General features: G+C 40.6%; 2 protein-coding genes across 2 annotated transcripts in view; one reads left to right on the forward strand and one right to left on the reverse strand.

The window, feature by feature from the left end:
* The first annotated feature begins 12,164 nt into the window (after positions 1 to 12,164).
* CUNH11orf91 (chromosome unknown C11orf91 homolog) lies at positions 12,165 to 13,643 on the forward strand. The gene is given in 3 exon segments (XM_050337029.1): positions 12,165 to 12,383; positions 12,385 to 12,544; positions 13,576 to 13,643. Coding segments are annotated over 3 exon segments (447 nt in total).
* A 4,864-nt stretch (positions 13,644 to 18,507) lies between these two features.
* Positions 18,508 to 27,742, reverse strand: part of KIAA1549L (KIAA1549 like) — a 123,062-nt gene continuing 113,827 nt past the window's right edge. Inside the window, exon 21 of the mRNA XM_050335314.1 lies at positions 18,508 to 26,953. Within this exon, the coding sequence (XP_050191271.1) occupies positions 26,672 to 26,953 (282 nt within the window). The 3' untranslated portion in view covers positions 18,508 to 26,671. The remainder of the gene's footprint in view (positions 26,954 to 27,742) is intronic.

Raw genomic sequence — 27,742 nt, forward strand, 5'->3', positions numbered from 1 at the left:
AAGTAAGAAGTTTCTCCCTGAAGTACTTCCAGTAAACCTGCTAATTCAGTAATTCAATGTTAATGTCACGATCAGCAATTTAACCAAATCATTTATCAGCAATTGTTTATCCTTTCCTATCAGCAAAACCCACAGTCATTACTTGATGCAATATTCACTATATATAGATATATGCACAACTGGAATAAGGTCTGACCAGCTGTGCAGAAGCACAGCTTCCAACAAATTAATTTGTGTTTAGAGAGAAATGTTCCATCGTTTCCAGGTATATGCAGAACAACAGGATGCAGCAGGGCAGCAGCTTAAAGGTTAGATTTGTAAGGAAAACTCCCTGACTGACATTTTCAAAGCCAGCTAAGAAAATGGACACCCATTTTGCATTCACTTTAAAGGTAATTTGCCAACCAGGATATTTCTTCCTTCTGTATATGTAGTATTCTACACTCATAAAAATGCTGCGTACAGGCTCGGAAACAAGACTCTCTTCCCTTTTCTTATCAAGGGCCTCTTTGTTCTTACATTGTGTGGTTCATTAAAAAAAGGAGAACTCTCATTTTCCTTATAATGGAAGTTGTGCCCTCAGAAACTATACATATCCCTGAAACAACCCTTATGTGGAATCTGTTGATATCAGATACATATTTCCCTCAGAAACACTCTCTCCTAGTGAAAGAGAAATAGCTTTTCATAAAAGAAACTAAAAGAACTTGAAAAGTAATACAAAACACAATAAAAGAATTTATTTCTAGCACTGCATTTCTGAAGTATCTATCCTTTTGGAGATGAGTCACAGTTTCCTAAAGGGTTTGTATTAAAAAAAAACACTTTAAAAATCCACAGCAGGTTTCTTTTAGGGATTCTATCAGGCTTCATTTCTAACTGATTTTCCATAAGTGTATATTCTAAAAGAAAAAAAAAAAATCCTGCTACACTAAACATTGATGTCAGGTAGCAGATGAGATCTTCCACTCTAGCACTTCATTTAGGTTGCACCTGAAGAGTATTCACTGGGGAAAATTACTTGGCTCGACCCTTAGACAAGTTAATCTCCACCCTCACCGCACCCCCACCTCGATCATTATTGAGTGAGCTGTCTGTAAAATGCATTTGCATTTCACTGACATGTATTTTTAAGGGCCTGCTAATGCTGTGCACGCTTGCTTGGGCACACCATCCCCATTTCCATTCGACATGGTAAAATTGGAACCTTTCCATTACTCTGTTTTCACTATTCAATAACCCCTTCTAATTCTGAAGTTCCTTATCCTTCTTGTGAACCTTTATCTCGGAAGCAGGCTGGAGCACCAGGCTCTGCTAATAAGGAGAAAGTCCCTAGTGAGTGCTTGTCTGTTCTAATCTTTATTTTCAGACCACTTCTTCTGCAACATATACTAATTAATTAATTTCCACATTTACTTGCCAAACTCTATTCCATAACGAGTGAGCTTCCACTGTGACTTCTCCCTCTTTTTTTAGTGGGTACTCGCTCCTTTCCAGCACGTCAAAATTTCTGTCACCTGACACAGCAGCTGGAATATCAACCACATGACACCTTTGACCTGTTCCTCTACTGATAAAAGACAACTTAAACCTTGCTTTCATCTTTTCAGCATCTCAGCAGCACTAAGTTTCCTGTCCCAAAAATTCCAGCGTGTGTTCTTTACAGCAGCACCTGTAAGGCTTTCCCATTCTGCACACTGAAATTACTCAGATTCCACCTTCTCATTCAAAAAATTAGTTCTGTATTAGCAAAGGTCAAAATTATAAAAGGTCATACCATCTATTTGCCACCCCTATTTAGGTTACTTTCTTATTGCAGCTCAGAATAAGAATTGGAGAATAGGATCTAAAATGGCATTTGAATAATGCTGTGATTATACAAAAGACGTTTCTCCTAAGATCAAGGTACAAGATTTTCTTTCTGCTGGATTATTCAAGCTTGGTCTGAGTCTCCACACTTTTTTGTAGCAATCTTCACAATAACAACAACAAAACAAACAAAAAAAAAAAATCAAACGAGGCATTTCTCAAATTGTCTTCTTTCCTGGAGCGCATCATTCCATTATTATATTTTACGGAACTGACGCACAATTTGGATGGCATTTGTGCATATTCATTTTCGGATGCCATTAACGTGATACATTTCTAGCTGTCTGTGCGCAAAGCCCCACTGCTGCACGGCCAAGAATTCCAGCTCGGTCGGAACCAGCCGGAATGAGGCACTGCCCGGCTGCTCCCCCTCCGCACGGACCATCAGTCAGAGCTCAGCTCCCAACTGCAGAGTTTTGCCATAATCAAGAGGGACACCTGCTGGCAGCGAAAAAGAAAGAGCTCCGATCGTGGACCACCATGAAAGCAACTACACATTTAATTACATGGGTATACACTCACCCCCCACGAAAATGAACGATTCAGGGCTAATTAGAAATACCCAATCTGCTGAAATCATGCATTGACTCTCATTGCACCATTTCCCAGATGCATCCCGTTTCATTTATGATGCATTTCATCTGTTTATGTTGGATATGATTTGCTACATTACGCAGCTTCAGAAATGTCAGTGGGACGGATGCAGCTTAATACAGGAGGCATTTACTTACTAAAAGGCTCATACATCTGGCTTAAAGTTGGAATATGTGCTCTGAGTGCAAGGAATTTTATAGATCCGAGTCCTGTAATTTCAACAAATGAATGACAGGATGCCAGCCATTAACTAATTCATACATAGCAATTAATTGTAGACGATCAAGCTTTGATGAGACATTAACTAACGTCATCCACAGCAATGGCATTGGCACCAAAGGAAGTATTATCATTGCCACAGCACCAGGGGGATGAGAATCCAGCCAGCCTTCCAAGGATGAAGCTATTTTGCAATAACAGGGCCAAAAATTATTTTTAGACAACTTTCATGTGGGCTATAAAGGGAAAAAAAAAAAAAAAGCCCTTAGCTGATGCTTTTAAATTACACTTATCCACAGCCCTGTTAGCTTGGTTTGGTTTAGCTTGTGGTTTAGTATTCATATTTTGAACTTTGTCAAGAGCCAAGCAGCAAAATGTGCTGCAGGTGTCGGCACATTGATGATTGTCCAACAGGGCATTTCAAATAAACAGCAAGGCACAGAATTACCCACTGCTGGTGCAATATTGCTGATGCAGCTGCCTCGTATTTGATTCCACCTACTTTTTAAAATTTCTAGCCTTCCCTTCCCAGCTATGAAGCAACCTCTTTCAGCCCTGCTCAGGAAGGAGCCCATTGTTCCACCACCTGCTGCAAGGTGGGAGAAAGAACAGCTACAGTTCCCCCTCCATGACTTATCGAGTCTTCAGGAAGCCCTCGTGACCAGACTTTCCATTTTCTTTAGGAATATATCAGGGTTCACGATACCTAATTTTTAGAAGCAACACTCTGGAGGGGTACCTTACAACAACACACCTGTTCACAAGGTCCTCTTCCTCGTGCCCTCCTCTCTCTTATTTCTTCCTCTTGGTCATGTTCACACACAATTGTCTTCTTGACCATTTCTGTGACAACATGGAAATAGCCAGCAAGTCTTCACTGTATTTTCCCTCCCTCTACCCCAAAACATGTGCTTAAATTTGATTACCTTTTTGCATTTCTGTTACAATTTAGTCCATAAAATAAGAAAACAGCAGAGGTGCCCCAGAATGATTTGAAAGCTCACTTTTCATTGTATAAAGGCATTGAACTATTGTTCAAATGAGTTAATTGAAGTGATAGGAAAACAATTTTCCAAGAGGCAGCAAAAAATGAATGCTAACAGACCTGACTAAACAGTAAAAAGCCCAAGAAATACTAATGCTTCAGAGAAAATGTATTTCAGACAAAGTTAAAGCAAGGAGGAGAAAAAAACCCTGAGCATTTCCCTTTAGAAGCTTTAAATTGTTTTCAATTATTTTAATAATTTCAGCTACATAACAGAAAAATAATTTCTATGTATTTAACTGCAAGAGACCTCCTAGGCTTCATTTCAAAACTAGTCTTGTGCTAAAAGGCCCAGTCCTATTTCTTGTCCTCTCTCTCCCAGAAGAACTTTAAATCCTTGATTTCCAGAGCTTTCCTCCAGTTCTTAACATCCACCATGATCCACATCACTACGATCCACATCACCATCATATAAACAAAAACCAGGCTTTGTTTGTCAAAAGTGACTGTTTTACATGACAACAGGCTATCCATCAGAATTAGTATTTCTGAGAGAAATACTCCTCACTTTAGATAACCTGTATTTTTGAATGTGTGCCTAGAGGCACAGGTATGTCTGAAACACATTAATTCTAAATGCACAGATTATAATCTCACTGTTTAGAGACTGAAGCTTCAACTGAGCATGTAGGTGGTTCTCAGGGAGCTAATGATTAAGGTGATCTTACATCTGCTCTTACAGGCAGGAGTACTTGGTGATTTTTTTTAAACTCTTACGTTTATTAAATATAATTTAATAAATGGCATGATGATGGATGGTCACTCCTTTTAAAATAAAAAGTTATTTTGTTATCGATTTAGTGTATTCTCTTTTCTCCTCCAGATTCTTTATACACAGGGTTAACCTCTCTGCTGGATCATTTGGTTTTTCATGACAAACTCCAGAAGAAATGCACAGAAAGAACTGCCAAATGCACTGCTGCAGCAACCAGCTAACCATAAAGTTATCTTCCAGTAGAAGAAATGAGGTCACAGCAGCTGAAGATGGAACTGCACACAGTCCATTTAAACCATGATATACTATCTATATAGTCCATAAGTCTTCCACATACTTCAACTGATGGACCTTGAAAAAAAATTTAAAAAAAGAAATTCAACACCTGACCACAACCATCCCAAAAGCCTCAGACATGGCTAAACCGTAAGGTCATGATTTTCCCTAAGAAAAAAACGGCCCAGCTGTAAATCTGTTTAAGATTCATCTAACCAAAGCTTTTAAAATAACAGAGGAAAGTTTAATAATCACTCAACATACACCGGCTGCTAGTCCTGTTTATGAAACACATATCTTGTTTGTGCACTTTTAAGAGAGCAGCTTTAAGTGGCTGCAAAGAAAATGCTACTTTTGTCATAATTTCTGTTCATCAATGCACAGCACTCATAAGGGTGAGCAAAGGCATATTGCACTGAAGCACCTGAATGACATTTTTGCCCTGAATCAGCTCTGCTGTACGGTGAAAATGACTCTTAATGAAATTCATTGTACCATTATAATACAGTTTCACTGCAATCACTGTGCTTTTATGTTTGGCATGAGCCAGTCTCCAATATTCTTAGTTAATGTAAGCAGCGGAGATTGCACTTGCTGATGTGATTTCACAACTCCCTGATAGGATGGGCTGCAGCTCCAAAGAGACTCATTAGTGAGAGACCACTCACATTCCAATGCTCCTATAATTAGAAACTATCTACATCTCCAAATTTTGGCCAATTCAAATCCTGAGGATAACCAGGATAACCTACCTTTTACAGTAACCATTGGCAAGTATGAAAAAACCTCACTTTATATGCCACTACCATTTACACAGTTCTGAAAGTATAATATTACACAATGCTGACCCTTAAAGATAGAGAAAGCTTTAAGCACAACGCCCAGTCCCTAATTATAGTGTAAATTAATAAAAAACAAATCTTACAGATCCATGCAAAGGCTTTTTTTGTTAATGCCTATTTGAATTAAGTTATGAGCATATGCATATCCACAGTGAAATCCATTTGAATTTTAGAGGCATAAAATATCCCAAATAAATTTTGAGGACTGTAGATCACACCTGCAGTCTGAAAACACCCAGATTTATGACAATGTCAACTCCCATCACAGAAATAAAAATATTTGGGTGACATGTAGATTCATTCTCTTTAGACCCCTCTCAGTTCAAACCAGGAAAAACCCAAAATATGCAATCCACTTGAATATTGTTAAGAAAACTTTATTATTGTCAACCCTTGCAGTGGTTATTGAGCCAACATTAAGTGGTTCTGCCACTGGAGTTTCAAAAGGTGCTGGGAGTATGGCATATGAACAGCGAGGAATGAGGCATTCAGGATTATTCATGAGTTCTACTACTTCGAAGCTGGCATGGATTGGGATCCCTTTATTTTTTTTATGTGGTAAACTGCGCCTTTTTTCATGCAACCTTACCTGCTGTGATGACTCATTTTGGCAGCACTGAACCCAGATCTCTAGTCTAGTGCTCAGTGGAACTCAGCTTTCCCATTCCACAGGGGGTCTCATTACTTCCTTTAAATTGCCAAGTACACAACTGAAACAATATAGTCTCCAGAAAAGAGGCAGACTGTAAAAAATTACACTTCAGAAACAAGGTCGTCCTAGAGCTATATTTGGTGGCAACAAACAGGGTTTGACAAAGATTCATGTTTAAAGGAAAAGCACCCGTCGTTAACTCAGATGCAAACACAGCTAATCAAAGTACTTACCTGCTCAATTAATATGCAGACATTACTCTGCTCTCTCAAAATAACTTAATTCCTTCTCCATCATCCTACACATATACTCATAGAGAAGTTAAAATGCATAAATCCAAGGAATTTCAAAAGAACCTTCCAGAGAGCCTGCAGGTAGATCAGTTTTTAATGCTGCTTTTATTTCATTTGTAGCACCTGCAGCACTTTGTCTTGTGAAAATACAGCACCTAAACCACTCCTGAACCCACCAGATTCCCATTCCCAACACTCCTTAGAACAACAGGACACAATGGCGAAGAGAAGAAAAACCTCAGAACATACAAAGCTCCCCCAGTTACCAGACTTGAATGCCTCTAAGCAACGCCAGTCTTCTAGAAAACTTCTTGGTTCTTATCTCATATTGTATTCTTGGAATAAGGCAGGTGTTTTGAACTCAGTAGCACAGAAATCATCAGAGAGAGGCAGAGTGTCACGGTTCCTCTGCCAAAATCCCCAACTTCTGCGACTCAACACACTGTAAACACATGTCAGTAAGACTGAAACACCAGCACTGAAAAATAGTTTGACTTACACTTTCTAGCCAAAACAGCAGATTTTCTTCATATCCTAAAGATTGCCAGAGACTTACCTGAAGAGAAAATTAAAAATTCATTTCTTACACAGTTAGTGCTTTTTGCATTTCTGCTAATCAGTCCAAATTTCTATTTCAGGCACTTAGTCTCCGGCTAATTTTGTGTTTCAATTGAAAAATTCATCTCTTCAAAACTTTTTAATTAGCACTTCTTTCAAGTTGTATAATTGTTAATTAGTTGCTCTCTGTTAATTTTAAGTTTGCTGGCACGGTGCTTTGAGACTTTATAAATAGCCCACTTCATATCAGTTTGTATTATTGTTAATGTGACACATCTTGCAGGCCAGAGATGCATCAGGGAAGGGAGTGGCATTCCTTTGAAATCCATTTCACTAATAAATCCTACAGATTATAAACTGAAACCAGGATGAACTCAGAAAAAACAATTAGACTCCATTATTAGCAAATAATACAGATTATTGGGGTGGGTGAGCCCTGGCTGGACAACAGGCAGCCACCAAAGCTGCTCTATCGCTTCCTTCCTCAGCTGCACAGGGGAGAGAAAACATGACAAAAGGCTCATAGGTTGATATAAGGGCAGCAAGAAACCACTCACAAATTACAGAACAGACTTGACTTGGGGAAAATAATCCTGAATCTGAGTAGGATAATGTGAAATAAAAACAGATGTTAGAACGCCTTCTCCCCATGCCTCCTTTCTTCCCAGGCTTAAGTGTACTCATGATTTTCTCTACTTCCTCTCCTACAGAAGCAAAGGGGGACAGAGAACGTAGCTGTGGTCAGTTCATCACACATTGTCACTGCTTCTCCTTCCTCTGCTCCAGTGGCACTCGCAGCAGCTTCCTCCAGAAGCCAGCCCTGTAGCACCCCACTACCAAAGCCTTGCCATGTAGACCTAACACATTTATTAAAATCATTCCCATCTATATGAATGCATTTTGGTAGCAGTCACACGTCTAAATTGGGTTTGGGTTGAACAGCACCAACAACTTTTCAAATGGAAACAAGTGACAAAGTAGATGCAGTACAGTAATTAAAAAAAAACATAGTGGGACTCTTCTACTTATCATTAAGAAACGGCAAGGCAAATGTCACAAATGTGAGACCCAACATGCACAAGAAGCAGAAACAAAGAGGGGGAGCACGAAGGCCACAGCTCACTGCCTGCAATCCCATGCTTTGGAAGCACAGCACAGTAGATTCTGTTGAGATTTTTAGCAGCTTTTCTCCTAGAAAGGAGAAAATACAGCAATTTTTGCTGGAGAATCTGAATGACAGGCAATAAAGGCTGGGAATTTGGGAACTGAAAGTGGGAAGTTGGTATAAAATGTATTATTGGACCAGCCAGGAACTCCAACATAATTAAATCAACTACAACAAACCTCAAAAACTAAACTAAAAAGAAGAGATGACAGAATACCCATGCTGGAAGACCAATACAATTATCAACTGACTGCAAAAAAAATTGACTATTAGTATACATTTTAAATAACACATTAGATGTTAAATCCAACTTTTTGCACTAACTTTTCATGGTATTTCAGGGATGAAAGTATGTTGTTATTTTTTTTTTTTAATTGACACCAAAATTCAGTGTAAAAGCAGAAAAACTGTAGCTTTTGTGGCTTTTACAGACACTTAAAGCAATTGTGTGAAAACATGAATTCATGCACATACACACTCAGCATTCTGAGTATCAGTAATAATTGTCACTAACACTGCAGAATAACTACTACTGCAACTAACACGAGAACATTTTAGCTGCCCTCAGACTTCATAACTTTACTATTCTTAGCTTCTCTCAGCAGAAGAGTCTTTCAAAAAGCTTTTACATACTGTAGAGAGGAGGTTGCTGGAATACTGTCACTACAGTCTTTGATGGCTAGATAAGTAGAAGACTTGTTTCTCAAAATTAACACTTCCGCAAGCACTTCAAATATCAGCACTTAAATACACAGAGACGAACGTGATTAATCTGACAAATCGTGGCACAACACTACCAAGTGTACGTGTTTGCTTCCCTCTACCGGCTCACATCTGTATAGCTACTGCCCGACTTGCTGGCCAAAAACGCACACAACTGACATCTTCTGTGTCAAAACTCTGATCCCTGTATCATTTGAACCCAAGATCAAACTATCCCAGTTTTGGAAACAAATTTTCAGTGCCCGAGGTGGACGGCACACATCTGACCTGCGTGTAACACTGTATAAGTAAGGCAATTACAGAATGACATTCTTGATGGGAAGAAAAGAACAGTCTGAAATGCAACGAAGCCAAAAAGGTTCTGCACCTGGGGAAGAATAACCCCACGCATCAGTACAGGCTGGGGGCTGACCTGCTGGAGAGCAGCTCTGCAGAGAACGAACTGGGGGTCCTGCTGAACAACAAGCTGTCCAAAATCTGATATAAAATAACGAAAGAAAAATGCTAGAAAAAGCGTTATCAGTTCCCGTGAAGTTACAACACTCATATTATGCTCTTTCCTTCATAAATTTTCCTCTTTGGTGAATGCAAGCACCTTCCTCTTACTTCTCGGCACATTTTTGCCCTTTTAACCCCTTTCAGCTGAAAATCTGCATTCTCTGCATTTGAAGAGAGTTACTTTTCTCTTTTCACCAAGATTGATCTCCAGAAACTTTGAACTGCTGCAATGGATCAGGACTGAGACCAACCTTGACGTTTCTGGCATTCTACCCCTACTACTTTTAATAAACGATCACAACATACACACACGTGTTAGTGGATATCCACATTCTGCCTCTCCCAAATGAAGTACATATACTGGCTTTAACTCTGAAAAAATGCATTAATAACTCTATCAAAATGTTTATCCAGAGCTATCCTTGTTGTCCATGTAAGTACCTTTAAAACTGCAAGTTATACAACAGAAATCCTTGACAGCGTGATGGCAAGACTGTATTTACTCTACTGTAGTGACAGAAAAGGCTCACAGAAAAAAAAAGGTTCAAATTCTGATATTCAAAGTATTACTGATTTAAAAGGATATCAGTATTACCCCAAAGTGAATTGCACCAAAAAAGGAAAGCCAAATTAGAGCATAAACAAAGGCAGATTGAACTAGATTCAAATAGAACAGTAATGTGGTTTGTTTGCATGTTCAAAGATAAAAAGGAACTTATTTTAGGAAAGATAAGTTGAAGCAATGGGCTTTCTGTTGTTTTCAAAAGTTGGGCTCCCTGCAAATCCTGCACAAGCACTGTTTTGCTTTCAAAAGCAACCCAAAAAGACCTGGTTAAGGAAGGGTTATTAACTTTTACTATACATTCTCAAATTACCACAGAAACAAAAACAGACACTTGCAGGTGCTGCCTCCACCTAATGTCTGGGCCTTCTCCTCACATCATCACATAGAAGGAACTATACCTGTAGTTCTTGTCTAATCTACTGAGAACTGGGGGGGGGAGGGGGAGGAATTTTTGTTATCAGACTTCTCGTCTGATCAGCTCTTATTTCAAATATGTGTGTTCCATTCACAAAATACACAACCTGTACTGGTAATATACTGGTACTGGAATTTTAGTTATGTAAGCACACTACATGTAGTGCAACATGCTTTGGCTCCAAGTCAGAGCACACTCCCTAAACAGTGCACATTAAAATAAAATACTAAGTGAGTCCTGACACTATTTTTCTGTCCCTATCCCTTTTCAAGACACTGAGTGTCACTCTTGTGACATCTGAGTATCTGTAGATCTGCTGAGTTTCAAACATTTACATCAGTGTCGGCTCACAGCACAGAGCACTACAGCTAAAGTACACAGAAGTCCAGGTTCTAGAAAAACTTCCCATTTTATTCCAGGGAAAGCTTTAAAAAATAGAATTTTCTTCAGAGCACATAGCAGTCCTTTCGGGGCTGGTTATTGTCGAAGCCTGCTCAAGGCTGTGTTAATACTGCAGTGGGCTTTTCACCTCGTTTTAAGGGAATTTACTGATTGTAACTAATCTCCACAGCCCCTGCAGTCATCAGTCCTTCACCAGAAGCACTGCTTTAGCACCTCTCTTATTAGCGTTGTCCAAAGCTCTTCCAATCAGCTTAAATCCATCCCAGAAGTCCTCCTGCTGGAAGCCAGAGAGGCTCTGCTTGTTCTGAGCTCCACAGCAGTCATCAGCCATGCCCCACTAGCTGCCCAGGGCTGGAAGGGTGGTTGTCATACTTAATGGAAAGAGCTACAGCTAAAGAAATTGCAACCAGACAGTATTAATGACAGGTCTCAATCCCACATACAAAAAAAAATCATGGAAGTTTTTGTTGTTTGTTTGTTTTGGGGGGGACACACGCACACGTCTACCCCAAAACAGCCGCCAGAACCTTATAATCCTGAACATCAGATATGCAGGGCACTAGCTATCGCATGAGCAAGCACCCGAAGACGAAATTTTCCCTAATCTCATCACCAACATCCACCCATCCTCAGTACCCGGCTCCTTTCTTTCACAAACCGCCTGAAGATAAACTTCTAAAACCAAACGTTTTTTAGGGCAGTGCCTTCCTCGCTTCTCTTACTAAATGCAACTGTCAAAAGAGCCTAACGCAACACCACCTTCCCTGCCCAGAAATAAAACCCGCCGGGTGAAAAACACCTGCCCTACCACGGGAGAACTCGGCAGCGCCCGGAACGTGGCGCACGGGCGCGCTCTGCCGTGTGATAAGAGATCCCCAGAGGTTAAAAAATTGGGAGGGAGTTCGGGCCCGGGAGAAAGTGGGGAAGGACACGGCGGGGGGGGTCCCGAGCCCAGCTCGGGCCGCTCGAGGCGGCGGCGCCTCGGGCACAACCGCCCGGGGCTGGGCCGGGGCTCCTGGGGCACAACCGCCCGGCTCGGCTGGGACTCCTGGGGCACAACCGCCGGTACCGCCTGGGGCTCCTCGGGCACAACCGCCGGTACCGCCCGGGGCAGGGCCGGGGTTCCTGGGGCACAACCGCCGGTACCGCCCGGGGCTCCTCGGGCACAACCGCCCGGCGCCCGGGGCTCCTCGGGCAGAACCGCCCCGTAGCGCCCGGGGCTCCTCGGGCACAACCGCCCCGTAGCGCCCGGGGCTCCTCGGGCACAACCGCCCCGTAGCGCCCGGGGCTCGGCAGGTGCTCCTGGGGCACCACCGCAGGCACCGCGGTCGCCATGACCGTGCAGCGCCCGTCGTGGCCGCCGCTGTACTTCCCGCACTTCCACGGCACCGAGCCCGTGCCCCGCCCGCCCGGCGGCGCCTGGGCGCCCCTCGCCGCCATGTGCTGGCCGTGGCAGCCCCTGCCAGCGGCCGCCGCCGCCGGGCCCCCGCCCCGCTACGCCGCGCTGCCCGCGCCCCTCGTCCCGGAGCCGCCGCTGCCTCCTGCGGACCCGCCGGGGCCGGGTGGCGGGGGCGCGGGGCGGGGGCGCGGCGAGGCGGCGGCCGGCGGAGCAGGCGCAGCTGCAGCTGCAGGAGGAGATGTGCGAGCTGGGCATCCGCCTCAAGGAGCTGGAGCTGGCGGCGCTCGTCGGGGACGGCTTCGACGCCAGGCAGTGTGCGTCCCTCCCGCCGGGATGGACACCCCCTGTCAAACCCCCTCCCCATCAGTGACCCCCTGAAAACGGGGCCGGCGTGCGGGGTGTGCGCCCCGCGGCAGCCCAGGGGACACGGCGGGGCTGGGCGAGCACGGGGGTGCGGGGAGCAAAAGGCGCTGTCCGCCTTTTGTCATCTCCCCCCACCCCCAGGCTGGGGGCACAAATTAAAGGAGGCGCAGCAATTAGGGATGTACTTATTGTTGCACAAAGGAACAGACAGGCACTATCACCGCCACACCAAGTTATTAAGTGTTAACCGGAAAAACAAACAAACAAAAAAAAACAAACCAAAAAAAACCAAACAAACAAAAAACCCCACAAAAACAAAAACAAAAAACCACAAAAACAAAACCAAAAAAACAAACAAACAACAAAAAAACAACAGGGATTTTGCACAAGCAGAACACGCTGCTAATGAGACCCTGCAGTTGTAAATCAGCACGGATGTGAAATAAAGGCCACTGACGGCCACGCATAGCTGGAGGCCGAGGGGGAACCCAAAACAAGCTAAGCTTTGGCGTTTTAATTTTATAACCCGCTGGCCGTGAAGGAAATGCGAGAAATATAAAATAAGTTCGTCAGGTCACGATACTTAAGGGTTCCAGGAGGGAGGCCAACAGCTGTAAGGATGTGATGCTCGCCATTTCCTTCAAGGCCGGGGGGCTGCCAGTCAGGAAACCTGCAGCAGTGTAAAGGTTACAAGGCGACAGAAAAAACGTGCATCAGATATACTCATTCACGGGAAGATCTCAAAGAAGTTCTGATAGGTAGCTTGCATATATTTACTTTTCAGAACAGGAAAATAATTTTCACTTGTTATAGCAATACATACCTTTTTCCATTTTAATATCTCTTGAGAAACTTTAGATTTCAGATATTTGCTAGACAAGTTGTTGTAAGGAATATTATTAGTTTGCTTAATACGTTATTTGATTTTCTTAGAAGTATTAATGACAAAATTAATGACAAATTATGTTTTCTTCCTGTTTAGATAAACTTCTGAAGGCACTGGAAGAAAAGAAGATACAAAGCATGAAAGCATTGCAGAACCTGAAATAACAGCCACCAACATGATGAGGATTATTGCAGCTGAATATTCTGCCACCACATCTCTGTGGAGTATTTTAATGGACCTTCAATATTGGGTTTCTACTTATTGGACGCTATTCTCCTGCCAAATTAAAAAATATAGTATATTGTTGCATTTTTGCGTTTATTAATTGTCTAGTACTAGTTACTGATAACAGTACTGAATATTTTTCCTTTTTTTTATCTCCAGTTACTATATCCAGACAGGATGTATAATATTGTCTTCAAAAACACTGTGAAATTAACACTGCTATTGACAGGATTCCCAGCAGTCCATTGATGGTGTTCAAGATATGTGAGGCCAGGAAACACAGTAATTGCAATACAAACTATGGTTTGTTTGTTTATTTTTTTCTCTTTTAGTTCTAAGTACATTAAGTGAAATTTTGAGTAAATAGGTGTGGTCAAAAGTCTACACCTCTAAGCCAGCTCTAAAACTCTACTTTCACGTTAGCATAAAAATCTTTGTTACAATCATAGTCTTCAGTGTACCATAAAATTACAGAAGTTATGGCTTGAATCAGTTTTTAACATAATAGTCATATAACCTTGATTTTCAATTAACATTTTACTCTTGTTTCAGGAATAACTGTGCTTAGGCTAAAGCAGTAGTTTTTGAAGGAGACAAGATCCTTAGGTTTGGAAGGCACATCCTTTCAAAAGGAAAAATTAAAGATCTAGGGAACATTTACCATTCAAAAGTAGTGCCATACATGGCATGGAGAATAACCTCACAAAGTAGTAAACAGGCTCATCAGACTGATAAAAAGATACCAACTACTTTTTCCTATTCTAATTCCAGAGCAGTAGGTGGCAGCATGAAATAATAAAGTTACTGACCCTGAAGCTGTCATGTTTTGGCAAACAGCTTTATTTTTAAGTCTAATATTTTAATCTGTGGTTTTTTTAAACTGTGTTGAAGTTGCTTGACTGTGAAGCATTTTAACACAATATGGAATCAAAATTTTATTTCCTATCACTGCTTATTACAGGATTCACTCTTTGACTATCTCAGTCTTTCCAACCAGATTCTCATCTACCATACACAGAGTTTATTATAAAAAAAAAGTTTAATTTATAACTCCTATTTTTCAATCATCATACCTATAACAATCACATTTTATCAGAGCACTAGATCTTAAACAGAATCTTACCTCTGCACTGGCTGTTGCCGGGTGGTGTCCCTGCTGACACGGCAATCCACGGCTTCATCTGCTGATCAGTGGGCTTTTTAATGACCCAAAGCCTGAGCAGGGTGTGAGACTGGGCTCTGTCCAGTGGTCTGGTGTCCCTCAGGCTGGCATGGAGAGGGAATCAGGATGGTGGAAGAAGCTCAGGGGCAGGAGTGGGGACAAGGCTTCTTTTAACACAGGCCCAGGGAAGGTCTCACTTGGGGTTCCTGCAGCCTCAGGGTGAGCCCCAGGCCCTGGCAGCTGCCTGTGCACAGGGTCAGGTCAGTAGTGGCCACTGTGAGCTGCTTTTTCTTTTACACTCCATCATCCACTTCAATTCAAACGCCCTTCCTCTTCAGCTGGCTGAAGCCAGCTAAAGGCCCACCTTGGCACCATTTAATTGCTACTTAGCTCTTTGGAGTCTAATTAATAACACCATGCTCCTGGCTAAACAGTTCTGTTTTCACTAGTTTGCCTATTTTAAGCTGTTTCACTCCAGACAGCACCATAAGTCACATCCAAAGTGGGCTTCTTAAACAAGTTATTTCTACACCTGGTCAGGAAATGCTCACAGAACCATCCACGATTTATGTCTCTTTCCAGGCACGTCTTAGAGGCTGAGACAGTAAATAAACAAAAGGTAAATCATTGTGCCTAAAGAACCAAATTATCACTGGAACACCTTGGAAATCTGGACTGAAGTGTTTCACTGCTCCCTCTGCAGAACCAGGATAAAAATTGTCTCAAAGAGTTTTGAGGCCAAAGCTGAAATGGTTAATTATTGTGAAAATGCGAATGGTTAAACTCAAATAGTTGATTACTATGAAAATGAGAATTGTTTCAGTGCCTAAACTGAATATCAGAAAACAAACTTGGATTAAACAAGAAAGGCCAAGACACAGAGGCCTTCAAAGGCTTCGTGCAGAAGTAAGAGCTTTAAAATCAAATTAGGTAGCAGAGAAACTATCTTCATTTTTCCCAATCTGCAGAATAGTTTCATTCCTTAACCACTCTATGTTTTCCAAGGTTATTGCAAGGGCTTACAAGGGTTTCCATTACATGCAATCACTGCTTTCTAACTATTACATCTCAGCTTTTACCAAGTCTTTCACTTTGCATCCAGCCCTCATCAGCCATTATTCTCTCGGGTTTTCTTGGCTTAAACAGAGCTGCTTTTCCCAACACACAGTTTAAATCTTTTTCCGTCTGTTGTTCAGTTTCTCACACGGCCTTTTTGTTAAAACAACGCTTCATGTTTAATTACTGGGCAATAGTGCAAGGAATAATGTCAGTTAATATGTTTAAATTAAAGTTTCCTGAGGACAGACACCTACTGGAAAAAGTCCTTTGGGTCATGTGCCAGAACAAGGCATCACAGCACTCTTCTATCAGGATACTTTGGCCAAAGTATCCTCCACATTGCACACAGAAGCATCACCACAGTCCAGGATGATCATTAAAGACCAGTGGAGAGGATCACTGGATGTGTGATGAAGTAACACCCTTCTGTGTGTGAAGTAGCACCTACAAAGGGAACTTAAGAGACTGTAGGAGAAACATGGGACATATGATGTAGTGTTTCTGCCTGAAAGGAACCACTGCTTGTACTCTCAGTTGGAACTAGTAACACACTCACGTGCATGAATTCAGAAGGGTAGTAATAAGCTTGTCCATACCTAAACAAACAACCAGGTTATTAATACATAATGGCTCATATTCTTGTTTTCATTTGTCCCTAAACATTTTATTTACCTTTATTTTTCTTCTCTGTTTTCACTTGACCTTGTTATATCCAGTAATTTGCTCTCGTCTCTGCAGGCTTATGGCTTCATCTCAAAGCTAATGTGTTTATAATTTCTTTTGTAAAAATTAAGCATATATTAAACAGAATAGCATTCTTACCGCATTTTCTTTCATTCACAACATTTGTGACCGTTGTTTTTAATTGTTTCTGTTCTCTCAGACTGCCCAGGCAAGCCTAATCCTGACATTTAGATGCTGCCATAGCCCAGACCTCTTTCATGTAGCGGCCTCGTGACTCAACAAATCTATCCCTGTTGCATTCAAGAAAGAAACATTAGGCTACAAATCTGATTCATGGGCAGAGATATCAAAACACCATCAGCAGGTTGCTCCCATTTCAAACTCTAAACAAAGAAAACTTCTCCTAAAGCAGATTGTCACATCTTCACAGCCAACCCAAGGGCTGAGCAATGACAGCTGTCTTGCTGAAAGAGCCGTGTCTACATCTGCAGTGATATCCAGGTGCTCCCCAAGGAATGCCCTCAGGTCTTTCATTTCTAAAACCTGGAACAACCTTGGCTGCTTTATGGTGGGAGAAATTAGGTACAAAGCCATTTGAAACCAAGAATGCCTTTAAACTTTAAAGTATTTTATACCGAACAGTTGGGTCCATAAAATTTCAGACTGTTATACTGAAGAGTGTGCAACATTAAAATTCTCCAAATAGATACTCAGCCTTATTACAATGGCTCATTAGAATTTAAATTCATCTTCAAAGCCGCATTAATTAGCTCAGGGACAGATTACAAAGGAAATCCAAAAGCAGCAAGCTATCATAAAATGATTTTTCTGTTTTCAGCAGTGGATGCTGCATTTTAAGATTCACCTGTCCTGAAAATTCAGAGCAAAGATCTTGACATAAAGTAGGGAAATCAAGAGCAGCACTTAACTCTAGGAAACTTGTCCTCTCTTGTTTGTTTGGGAGGTGATGTTTCTTAAGGTCCCTGACATCTAGGTTCTGGATCAAAAAGTTGCCAATCAGGAAGCAGTCCATCAGGGGTGCATTTGGCTTTTCTAAGAAAACCACAATTATTAATAACACAAGTCTCTTTTTTAATGTTACACACTAAAAACATACATTTTTGAAATAGGCTGAGATCTGGGTGTATCTTGAGAAAAGTCAGAACAGCCTCTGTAGGCAATTTAAGCACAGTCACAGCATATATATATATGTATATAAAAATATAAACATAAACTGTATTTTAAGTATACCATCTGTCCAGAACCTTAGTACTGATACATACACTAGGAAGTTCATTTATCCTGTATTTTGGGAGATCCTTCCTTGCCTCTTTTTAAGTCTGAAACTACAAAGAGAGGCTTTGTACTAAAACAAACTTTTTTGTCCAAATTTCTTGCATCACAAATTGCACAAAAGCAGTATTGTCAAAAGCACATAGCTTCATTTTCCTTTCCCTTTTACTTCAGAGTGACAGCATGAAACTTAGGCCTGAATAAATACTGTTAAAAACCACAGTAACTGACTGAATAATAGGGGAAAGGCCTAGAGACCATTAAGGTGAGAATGAAAATTCACAAAGGAAAACACAGAATCACAAGGTGTCCTCAAAATTCACGGCCTTGCTGTGGTTACTGCACTGCTCACCTCTGTGTAAGGTAGGAAAACACCTTTCTTCAGAGGGAATGCCACCACTGGAATACATGGTTTAGACTTGTGTAGCTCTTTAAAACTCCTTTCCTGTCCTTTGCCAGGTTCCTGCCTCGAGACCACGAGCAACGGGACCCCCTAAGCAGCCCAGGAGCCTGGAAGCTCCAAGTAAAAAGAAGGCTCATGCTTTAAAAGGTGCTGATCTAAAGAAAAGGACGCAGCAGGAACAACCAATAAGTAGCGACACAGATTTTGAGACATTATTTTATTTAATGTGCAAAATTGCCAGGAAAAACACACGTACAACTGGAAACTAAGCTATAGCCACTAACATGAAAGAAACTATTCTAAGTACTCGTAGGCTTGACTTCTAGAATCACCCTATGGCTCAGAGTAAAAACACAGTCATTTGGTAATGACCCAGAACATTTTAAATGCCTCCTTTTCAGTCATATATGTATATAAAATTCTACCATCAGGATGGTTCTACATTTGTAACTGCAAAAGGAACCAGTTCTTGGAGATCTCCCTTCTGATTGCATAGTATAAAATTTTAATTACTTATTTTCTTCCTCTTTCATTTTAATCCCTCCCAGACTCGGCTTTCAATTCACCCTCAAGTTTGCAGCTTCAGAAAACTAATTTTCCCATTTACAGCTGAAACACTCATAAATTTTGAGCAAATTTCACAGACACAGCCATTACAGTTTAGTTGAATCAAGCTGTGAACACCAAAGATAACATGGATATTTGTAATCATGCAAAGTTAGTCCTTTCCATAATTCAAAGATGTAAGAAAAGTTCATTTCCTTGGAAAATGAGATCTGTTGCATGGGAAGTGAGGCAATTTCTTGATATAAATTCTGTAAATCTCTGTAAAAAAGTGCAGAGGCTGTTACTGGAAAGGCTTCCTAGAACATACTGAAATATTATCAGGAGGTGAGTTTTTTTCTTGTAAATTCACATTTATTTAAATGCTACCAGAGGAACAGGTAATGTACAGCCTTGAACAATTACCAGAGCTCCATGAAATAATAAATAGTGCTTCATACTAAAGTATCCACTTGCACTCCAGCAGGGCTATGAGGAGGGGCAGTCCCTTCATCCTGCTTTACAGATGGGACACTGAGGCACAGTCAGATTAAGCACCTTGCCCAGCAGCACTCCAAAATCCCGAAGAAAAATCAGCTGACCTGCCATCTCCCCATTTCCAGCTACCCATCACCAGAAACCATCCTTCCTCTCTTTGCACAACCTTAAGATACTTGAGACGGCTAATTTACCGAGGGATTACTGGATCAGTCCTGTTCTCCTTGAAGTCAGCAGGTGTTTTGCCAATAACTTCAGTGGAAGCTGTTACCTGTACTCACGTTTTGCCTTAACACTAATATGATTTCTGTAATTACCAAAAAGCAGAACACGGGCCAAAGCCAAGCAATGCCACAGCTATCTGAGAATTCTATCACGTGTGTTGGTTACTACTTCCATCACACCAGCAGCATATCAGTGAGGTAAAGAGTGCACCTCTTTGTGTACACCAAAAGTCAAATTCAGAATGCACAGCAATGGCAAGAAAAGACATGAAGTGAAAATAAAAAGTCAAGGAGCATAGAAATATCTGTGCTTTCTCACGAGATCCAGAGAACTGCCCAAAAGAGACTCTCTTGTTTCTGAGCTGTTTCTGATGGGTTGCTAAATCCTAACCCAAAATTTAAGCTTCAGTAAGATGGGTTCTGCCCTATTTTCCAAAATTTTTGTCTTCATTGTCATTTTTTTTCTATCAAATATGACACTGAATACAATTTGAAGAACTCAACACCAACATGAAGTGAAAAAGCATTCCCAATCTGTCTGCCACAGAAAGAAATACTAAAATTAATTTTTTGGTGGGTAAAGTGTTTGGTTTTCTTTTTTCCTAATTGCAGTGTGAAAAGTAGTAGATACAGACAGAGAATAAACTTCAAGTTTACTTACATTCAGATCTCCCACGTTTATAAGTCTGAAATAGAATACACTGTTAATATTGTTAATTTTGTAGCAAGCTAACAAGTGAAGAAATCAAAAGCTAACCAAATACATAAACTGATTCAAAGCAGTTAACTTCAAGGCTTTTTTTGCCTGCCATAATAATCAACTCATAACTACTTAAGTGTCCATCCACTGCTGAAATGCAAGGTTTACCACCTATCCTTCTGCCACAGTAACTTGCTTTTTAGATCCTGGTGGATCCCTGGCACAGGGTGCTGTGTTCTGCTGCATCACATCTCAAGGAATCTCTTAGTTAAGTTTGCTGGTGACACAGGACCTAAAAGCCACTGATTCCACGCAAAAAGCCAGACTTAAGGACCCAAAAGTTTCTGGTTTAATAGTCTTAAAAAAATTAAAGTTCTACACAGGCACTCTTTACAAGGTCCCACTGGAGGCTGCAAAAGTCAGTGCTCCTTGCCAGATAAAAGGGATTTTAACTGATGCCAGTGTTTGTTTTGGTGTTTAGACACTGGTTTACAAAGCACAGAAATGCACTGAGCTGCAGTGAAAAGGGGCATACTTTGGAAGAGAAATTCACCTCCTTTCCAAATATTGTACTCAGTGGAATCAACTTCCCGTATGATTTACAATCCTTTGCAGCCATTATTGCCTCACAGGTAAATGCGTGTTTATAAAGTTACAAAATTATTTACAGAATGCAATATAGTTTCAAGCTACTCCTTGGGAATTAATTGAACATGAAAAATTCATGAAAAGTCAGGCACTTCTTAAAACAAGAATTATTTTTAATAAATGAAAAAAAAATCAAATTTCTGGAACACCTCTTCGTGATATTTGTAATTATTTTCAAGACATCTGCTATACATTTGACCACCTATTTAAAGCCCATTTCTCATCTAACAGAACAACTCTGAGATCAAACTCTGCATCACTGCCTCCATATACCTTAAGGAACCTGAAATTAATAGGGACAAAGAGATGGACAAATAGAACTAGTTTTGAAAAAGTATTTTTGGATACACACACATACAGTTATATGCAAGTGTGATACAATACTCATAAGAATATGGTTTTAAGGTGATTTTAAAAGCATGAAATATTATATGATTTTGGGGAATTTCAGTATTTTAAAAATCAGGACCTAAACCACCTTTCTGCCACACCACTTTGGAGGCTGTAGTTTTTACGTCTGTGGGTATTAAGGGTAACTCAAAGGGCAAATGTGTCACACAGGGTAGTCTATCCATCTCACAACCCCATCAAAATCTCTGTCTCATCTCCCATGTCTTATACAAAGCCCAAGCAAAAAGTTTCCTAAGTAACAGGAATCACCAGATGCTCAGTTTTCTGATTGCTTTTCACCTGTGGGGCAAAACAATTTTGATCAAGGATGTGCAATGCAGTTTTTCTCAGTAGAGATTCTTCAGTATTAACCAGCCTTGCCTTTATGACTTAGCCATCTTGAAAGTCTCTTTTAAAGAGCAAGTCAGAATGCAATTTATTCACTGACCTATATAAATCTCATTTCCACAAGTTGAGTCTTGCATTATTTATCCACGAGAGAAAGGCAAAAGTTCGAAAAAAGCGTTCTGAAAGAGTAACCTTATCCTTAAAATGGAAAAATCTAATTTTGAGGTATTTTGATAAGCATTAAAAAAAAAAATATCGTTACTTAGTCCTAGAGTTATGGCCAAAAAAATTAACCAATGAAAAGATAGTCTAACACAAAACCTGTAAGTTACCACTTGAGATAGTGATTTCATTTAGCACTGTTAAAAAAGTCTGCATACTGCATGACCACATCTTTCTTCCTCCCTCCACCTCCTAATGTTGCAGTAAAGTAAGGATTCCATGCAACTTGGTATTTTATTACCAGAGATTGCTTTGAGTAACTGGAAACCACTCGTGTTAATTATGGCACTCTCTGCACAGAGAATGCACGTGGCTTACACAAAGGAGTGGAAGCAGGAATCCATACACTCTCTTGGGACAGGACTGAGTGGTAATTTATGTCTGACAGTCACTGGCAATATGGAATGCACCTTGCTGGGAACAGCTGCCCAAACACAACCATCTTCTATAGGTATGAGTTACACACAGCAGAAGGTCCACGGCTCCCAGACCCTGAAGTTACTCCTGACCTGTTAACAGCCTTCATACTATCTCACATTTGTTTTCCTATCCCATTTCAGTCAGCAAGGTATGGGAAGACACTGAGATTTGTTTATGTACAAGAAATGCAAGGCCAGGACCATAAGTTACTGGACACAGTGTTTGGAGCTGCCCAGAATGCACAGGATGAACAGGGTGAGCAAAATGATGCGACTTCTACTAGCTCGGAAAACTTGCTGCTTTCAAGCTCCCTCAGCTTTTAGAAGCTGGCAGTTAGCTCTTACACTGGCAATGCAGGACTAAAAAACATACATTAAAATGTAAGTAATTCTTTAACAGTCAGACATCTTGAAATACAATGAAAACTGTGGTCAGCTTTGTAATATATATCAGCCCTTAAACAAAACAGTTCTGCCACTCAATCCCACGTTGCTTTTGCTACTTTGCTTCTCATTTTTATCTTACATTTCTTGCATCTCACATTTTCAAAGTCAGTCTGAAGTAGAAATGACCACTATGTCAGATAATGTCCCCATCTCTATATATCTAGGATTTTCATGCACTTCTATCAAGTTTTACCCATAATATTATTGGATACAAATAGTACTCATATTTCTAGACTGAGTGCTAGAGGTTCTCACAAATCCAGACAATATGGTTTTCTCAAAAAATTACTGTCAATGAGTTCCCTCTTATCCTCTCAAAGTTACTGTTCTATTTATGTTAGGAAATATCACACATCATTTACCAACTGAAAGTGGGCAGTACACAGATACCAAGAAGTAATTATACGTGCATTTCATTTGCAGCCGTTTCTACTGATGATTTACAAATCTGAACACAAAGAGTGGTCAGAACACCAAAACTTTTTGCACACACAGAACAGTATTTTCGCCTAAACATTTGACATATTTTAAAATAAAATTGGGGTATTAAGTAGAAAAACCTAAATTACTACTTTTTTTCAGTAAAAATGGCATGGATATATTTGAATGAGGATATAACTTTAAACACAAATAATTTCTTCTTTGAAATCAGTATTGAAAAACTATATTGTAATTGTAGCCATACAAAATGTTTATTATATTACAAATTATTTGTACACTATATTTTCACTTTATCATTGCTTTGTGCTCAGACAGTATAAATATTACAGCATGATTTTTCTTTCCCAGGAATGTCCTTACTGTCTTGATATAATCTTACTTTGTACTTAAAAAAAAAAAAATACAGAAACATATTACAAACAGGATAAAAAGGCATTATGAATGAAGAAGGTAAGATGGTTTTGTGAATAAAGTGCACCACAATGGTTTCAGAGTGATGGTTCAGGAAATGTTCAACAGACTGCACATTGTTGATAACAATACCAAACAAAATTATTTTTAAAAGTCTAACAGGTCTTCCTTAGTAGAAGAGTACTTTGTTTAACTTTACTGAAATGGTTTTTCTTTCTAGAAGGCTATTTAAATGGTTTTGTTTGGGGTTTTTCTGTTTTCTACAGGCACTCAAACCATTTACATCTCTGTGATTGCCAGAATTTTTAATTTCCAGTATGGCAAGATATATGATTCATTCATGTAAGATATATGAGGCTTTACCCTCCCACATTTTTCAACAGAACTATTAACTTACTAAAACTTAAGAGAGGGAACAGATTTACACACAGAGCTAACTGTCCCAAAGATGGTGCTTAAAATTGGTATGTCCAACCTCCCGTGATTATTTTGGGGGAATACATCATAACATTACCCTTCCCAGCTCTGTGGCTTCACATCCATCCACGTGGTCGCTGCTGCTTTCAGACTCGCAGCTTTAGGATTATGCTGCAAAACAGGAGCCTAAGATACAGAAATTTATTTCATGGCTCATTTCACTCCCACTGCATGGAAGGGCCTAATTGCTTGCAAAATTTCACTGGGCTAAACAGAAGAATCATTGAAAAACTGAGATAATAAAGCTGATGCAAAATGAGGCTGATGTGCCCTAACGTGGATTTCGCTTCCCAAGTTGGGTTAAGCCAGTTATGAACCAGCTTAGGCTAAATAAAAGTGAGCTGCTCTTCCATTATGTCTGCACTTGCATTACAGCGATCCAAATGACAGAAAAATCAGCAGAACACTGTCCAAGGGGTTCTGGTGAAATTCCTACGTATACACAAAGCCTGACAGAGAAACTCAGCCTTGCTCTCAGTACATGAGGCTCCCACTGAAGACAACCAGAACGAGCCCTTCTATGGCACACTGAGTTTGGCCCAGTATTTTTGAGTTGCCATTCAAAAGTGTGAGGTTCTCAGGCAGTTGTTAATTCAACACAAATTGGCTGTATTCTATTACACTGATGAAATCAGTATTATTTAGCTGACAGGTAACTGAGACAGCAGCTGGTCTTTTACTAGACTTGCATTTACGTGAAAGATTGAGTTTCTTTGGTTGTTTGGTATCCAAGTCACCCAAATGTATATTTTTGTACTCCAGACATAGCATGTTTGTATCACTCATTAAAATTACCAGGGTTTTTTCCTTTCTTTTTTTTTTTTTCCTCACTCAGTTTATGGAAATTTTCTGACTATAGCAGACTAGTCACTTATATAAATATACAGCACATATATACATACAAATTACAAAAATACATTTTATTTATATCTGATTTTAAATAATAAAAATGAAATTTCACGTTTATTGAAAGATTAACTAGCATTCCAAAGGCTTCTGCAATATTTAAGGTATTGGAGCAGAAGACATCTAGGATATTCTAGGATAACTACGTATCACAGTCTCAGTTGGGGTATATAATAACATTAATAGGGGAAAAAATAGCTCTGTTTTAAAAGTTTGTGCTTCATCAATTTCTGCTTCTATCCCCTATTGTATTCTCTCTCCTTCTTTCAATTAATGGTGGCCAAAAAGTTAAACCAAGTTCCCTTTCTCACATCAGTAAAGACCAAAGAAACTCAGGGAAATGAAATGATCAGACAAAATAGTAATTGAGAATAACTAAATAACTTACTGAAATGAAGGACATTACCTTTAATTCCAGTTGACATCAAACACGCCCAAGACAACAAACTTTGCAACAAGTTCGGTTCCCAAAGCTGAATAGCTGAAGGAACTGAAAACAATTGTTCATGATCTCCAACTAGTTTGTACAACTGCAAAATATTAACTACTGTCCCATTCAACTGGTTTGATATTCTTTTGGGATTGGATTCATACCACAATGCAGTTTAACCATCAGTAACCTCTATCTTGCACAATGTAAAGTCAGCATAATTTCTGGCAATGCTCTCTTTGTCACAGAACATTAGTATTTTTGTTAATCCACGTAACTGTTAAATTATTTACATGTTAATATAATAATTAGGTCCTCTACATTCAGAGCTTCCTAGGTGCGCGTTCACCGTTCCAGCGTCATCAAAATCAACTGCAGCTTCAGGTAGCACTTTCTGGCATCACTTTAGTAGATAGCATTGTTTAAGAAAGAGGAAAAAAAAAAAGAAAAAAAGCACTGTGTTGAACAGAGGTTTTCTTGTCCAAGCAGGTGTATTCATTTTTCCAGGTTGGAAAAAGTCAAAGGTCTCAGGTTTACCAGCTTCACATGCATTCAGAGTGGAAAGTCTGATTATAGAGCAAACGCGAATACACTTTTTCATTTCTCTTGGAAGCTTTTAGCACCAATATCCTTTGTTGGCTCTTCGTGCGCTGTACTTTCTCACACTGAAAAAAAGTCTCCTCCATAACTAATCAGTGGCACTGGTGGAACAAGGTAGCCACCAATTATCAAAATACCATTCACCTTCTCCACGGCCCTCTCTTCTTCCACTTCTTAGCACTGTTAATAGGATGAAGAGAATCGGAGCTATTTACAGGACATTTATTTGGATTACTTACTCATCTTGAATTCTTCTGCTTTGAATGCAGTCTCTGGAATGAAAAGGCTGAATGACTCCCCACTGCTGAAATCAGCATCCCTCATACAACGTCCTGCAGCAAACAATTACCGTGCCCGCCACCACCACGCCTTTAGCCGACCGCGTTCTGTGGCGTTTCCTTCTTGAATCAAAGCTTTGGCATGCAGAAATTATTTTCAGCAGCTCTACCTTTGGGCCTGCAAATGAAACCTCGTGTGGAGCAGACATGTTCAGCAGCATCTCCAGTGATGATGGGTCATAATACGAGAGCTAAGTGACAAACAATTGCATATGGTCAATCTTATCCACATGAAACAGTTTCCTGGCAGCATTTCCCTTAGCTGGCAAGCAGGATTACATGTCTTCAGAGTCCCAAGATACAAATACTGTGCACAAAAAGACGTTAGACTTGGAACTCAAACATATCTGTTTGCTTCTTGGCCAGCTTGGCCACTTCTTCTCTTATTGCCTTCACGAGGGCAGCCGTGGAAATGTTGGTGAGAGGCGCGTCAGAGGGGTCGTTTTCCGTCAGGCTCTGCTGGGAAGCTGCTGTGGATGGCAGAGGGGCCTGTTCCAGGCTGGGGTGCATGCCCCCCTGCTGGCTGTACTGCCGGGGCAGGCGTGACGGCGAGTTGTGTTGGTAGCGGGGCCTCGGGTAAGCCTCGATGTACCCAGGAAGTGGAACCTGTGGAGAATTGTAATTACACACAGTTACGGAGAGAAACTGATCCGTGGTGCCACCTGCCAGGCAGCACAAACCTCCCCGGGCTAGAGTGGGGCGTAACAGATAGGACCGTGTGAAGGGAGTGCAAACCTCATAATCCTCCGCTTCTGTTTACAAATGCTGCGTTTGGCACGTGCCATTTGCGCACGTGTCCGTGCAGCAGGTACTCAGCTCCCAGCTGGGGCAGCAAAAACACCACCACAAAGGGAAAACACTGCATGTCCCCATTTATCATCCCCTCAAAAAGTCAAAGGGAAAAAGTTTTTTGCCTGAAAGCGCGTTCTCTGCTTGCCATTCCTCCTAAACGTTTCAGTTTTACGCAGGCAGCACGACTACATTTCAGGACACCAAAAAGCCTGGAGCAGAAAAGCAGAGTTTTCTGATTTGCAGCCACTGCCCAACCCAAGTCAGCCAAGTCTCTGGTCTCACTTTTCCTAGCAGAAACACAACAGATCCAGACAACGGAGATAAGCTCAGGTATGCCAACTTGGAAACTCAAGACTGAAAAGAATGTTTGATTCTCAGAAGTATCAAGATTTCTGGCTACATTTAAGAGAATTACGTGGGGGATTCACAGTTTTACTCTGTTGTAATTTCACTGGTTTCAGCCCCATGTTACACCAGCTAAAACTAAAATAATAATAATGTAGGCCCTTTAGTCACTGTGTGAGATTAAATTTCCTCCACAAAACCATACGATACCAATCTTTACAGTACTCAGAAGATTTTAATGCACTAAATAAAAATAGT

The sequence above is a fragment of the Myiozetetes cayanensis genome, unplaced genomic scaffold (genome assembly GCF_022539395.1).
Source record: "Myiozetetes cayanensis isolate MyiCay16 unplaced genomic scaffold, myiCay2020 scf6-25, whole genome shotgun sequence".
Lineage (NCBI taxonomy): Eukaryota > Metazoa > Chordata > Aves > Passeriformes > Tyrannidae > Myiozetetes > Myiozetetes cayanensis.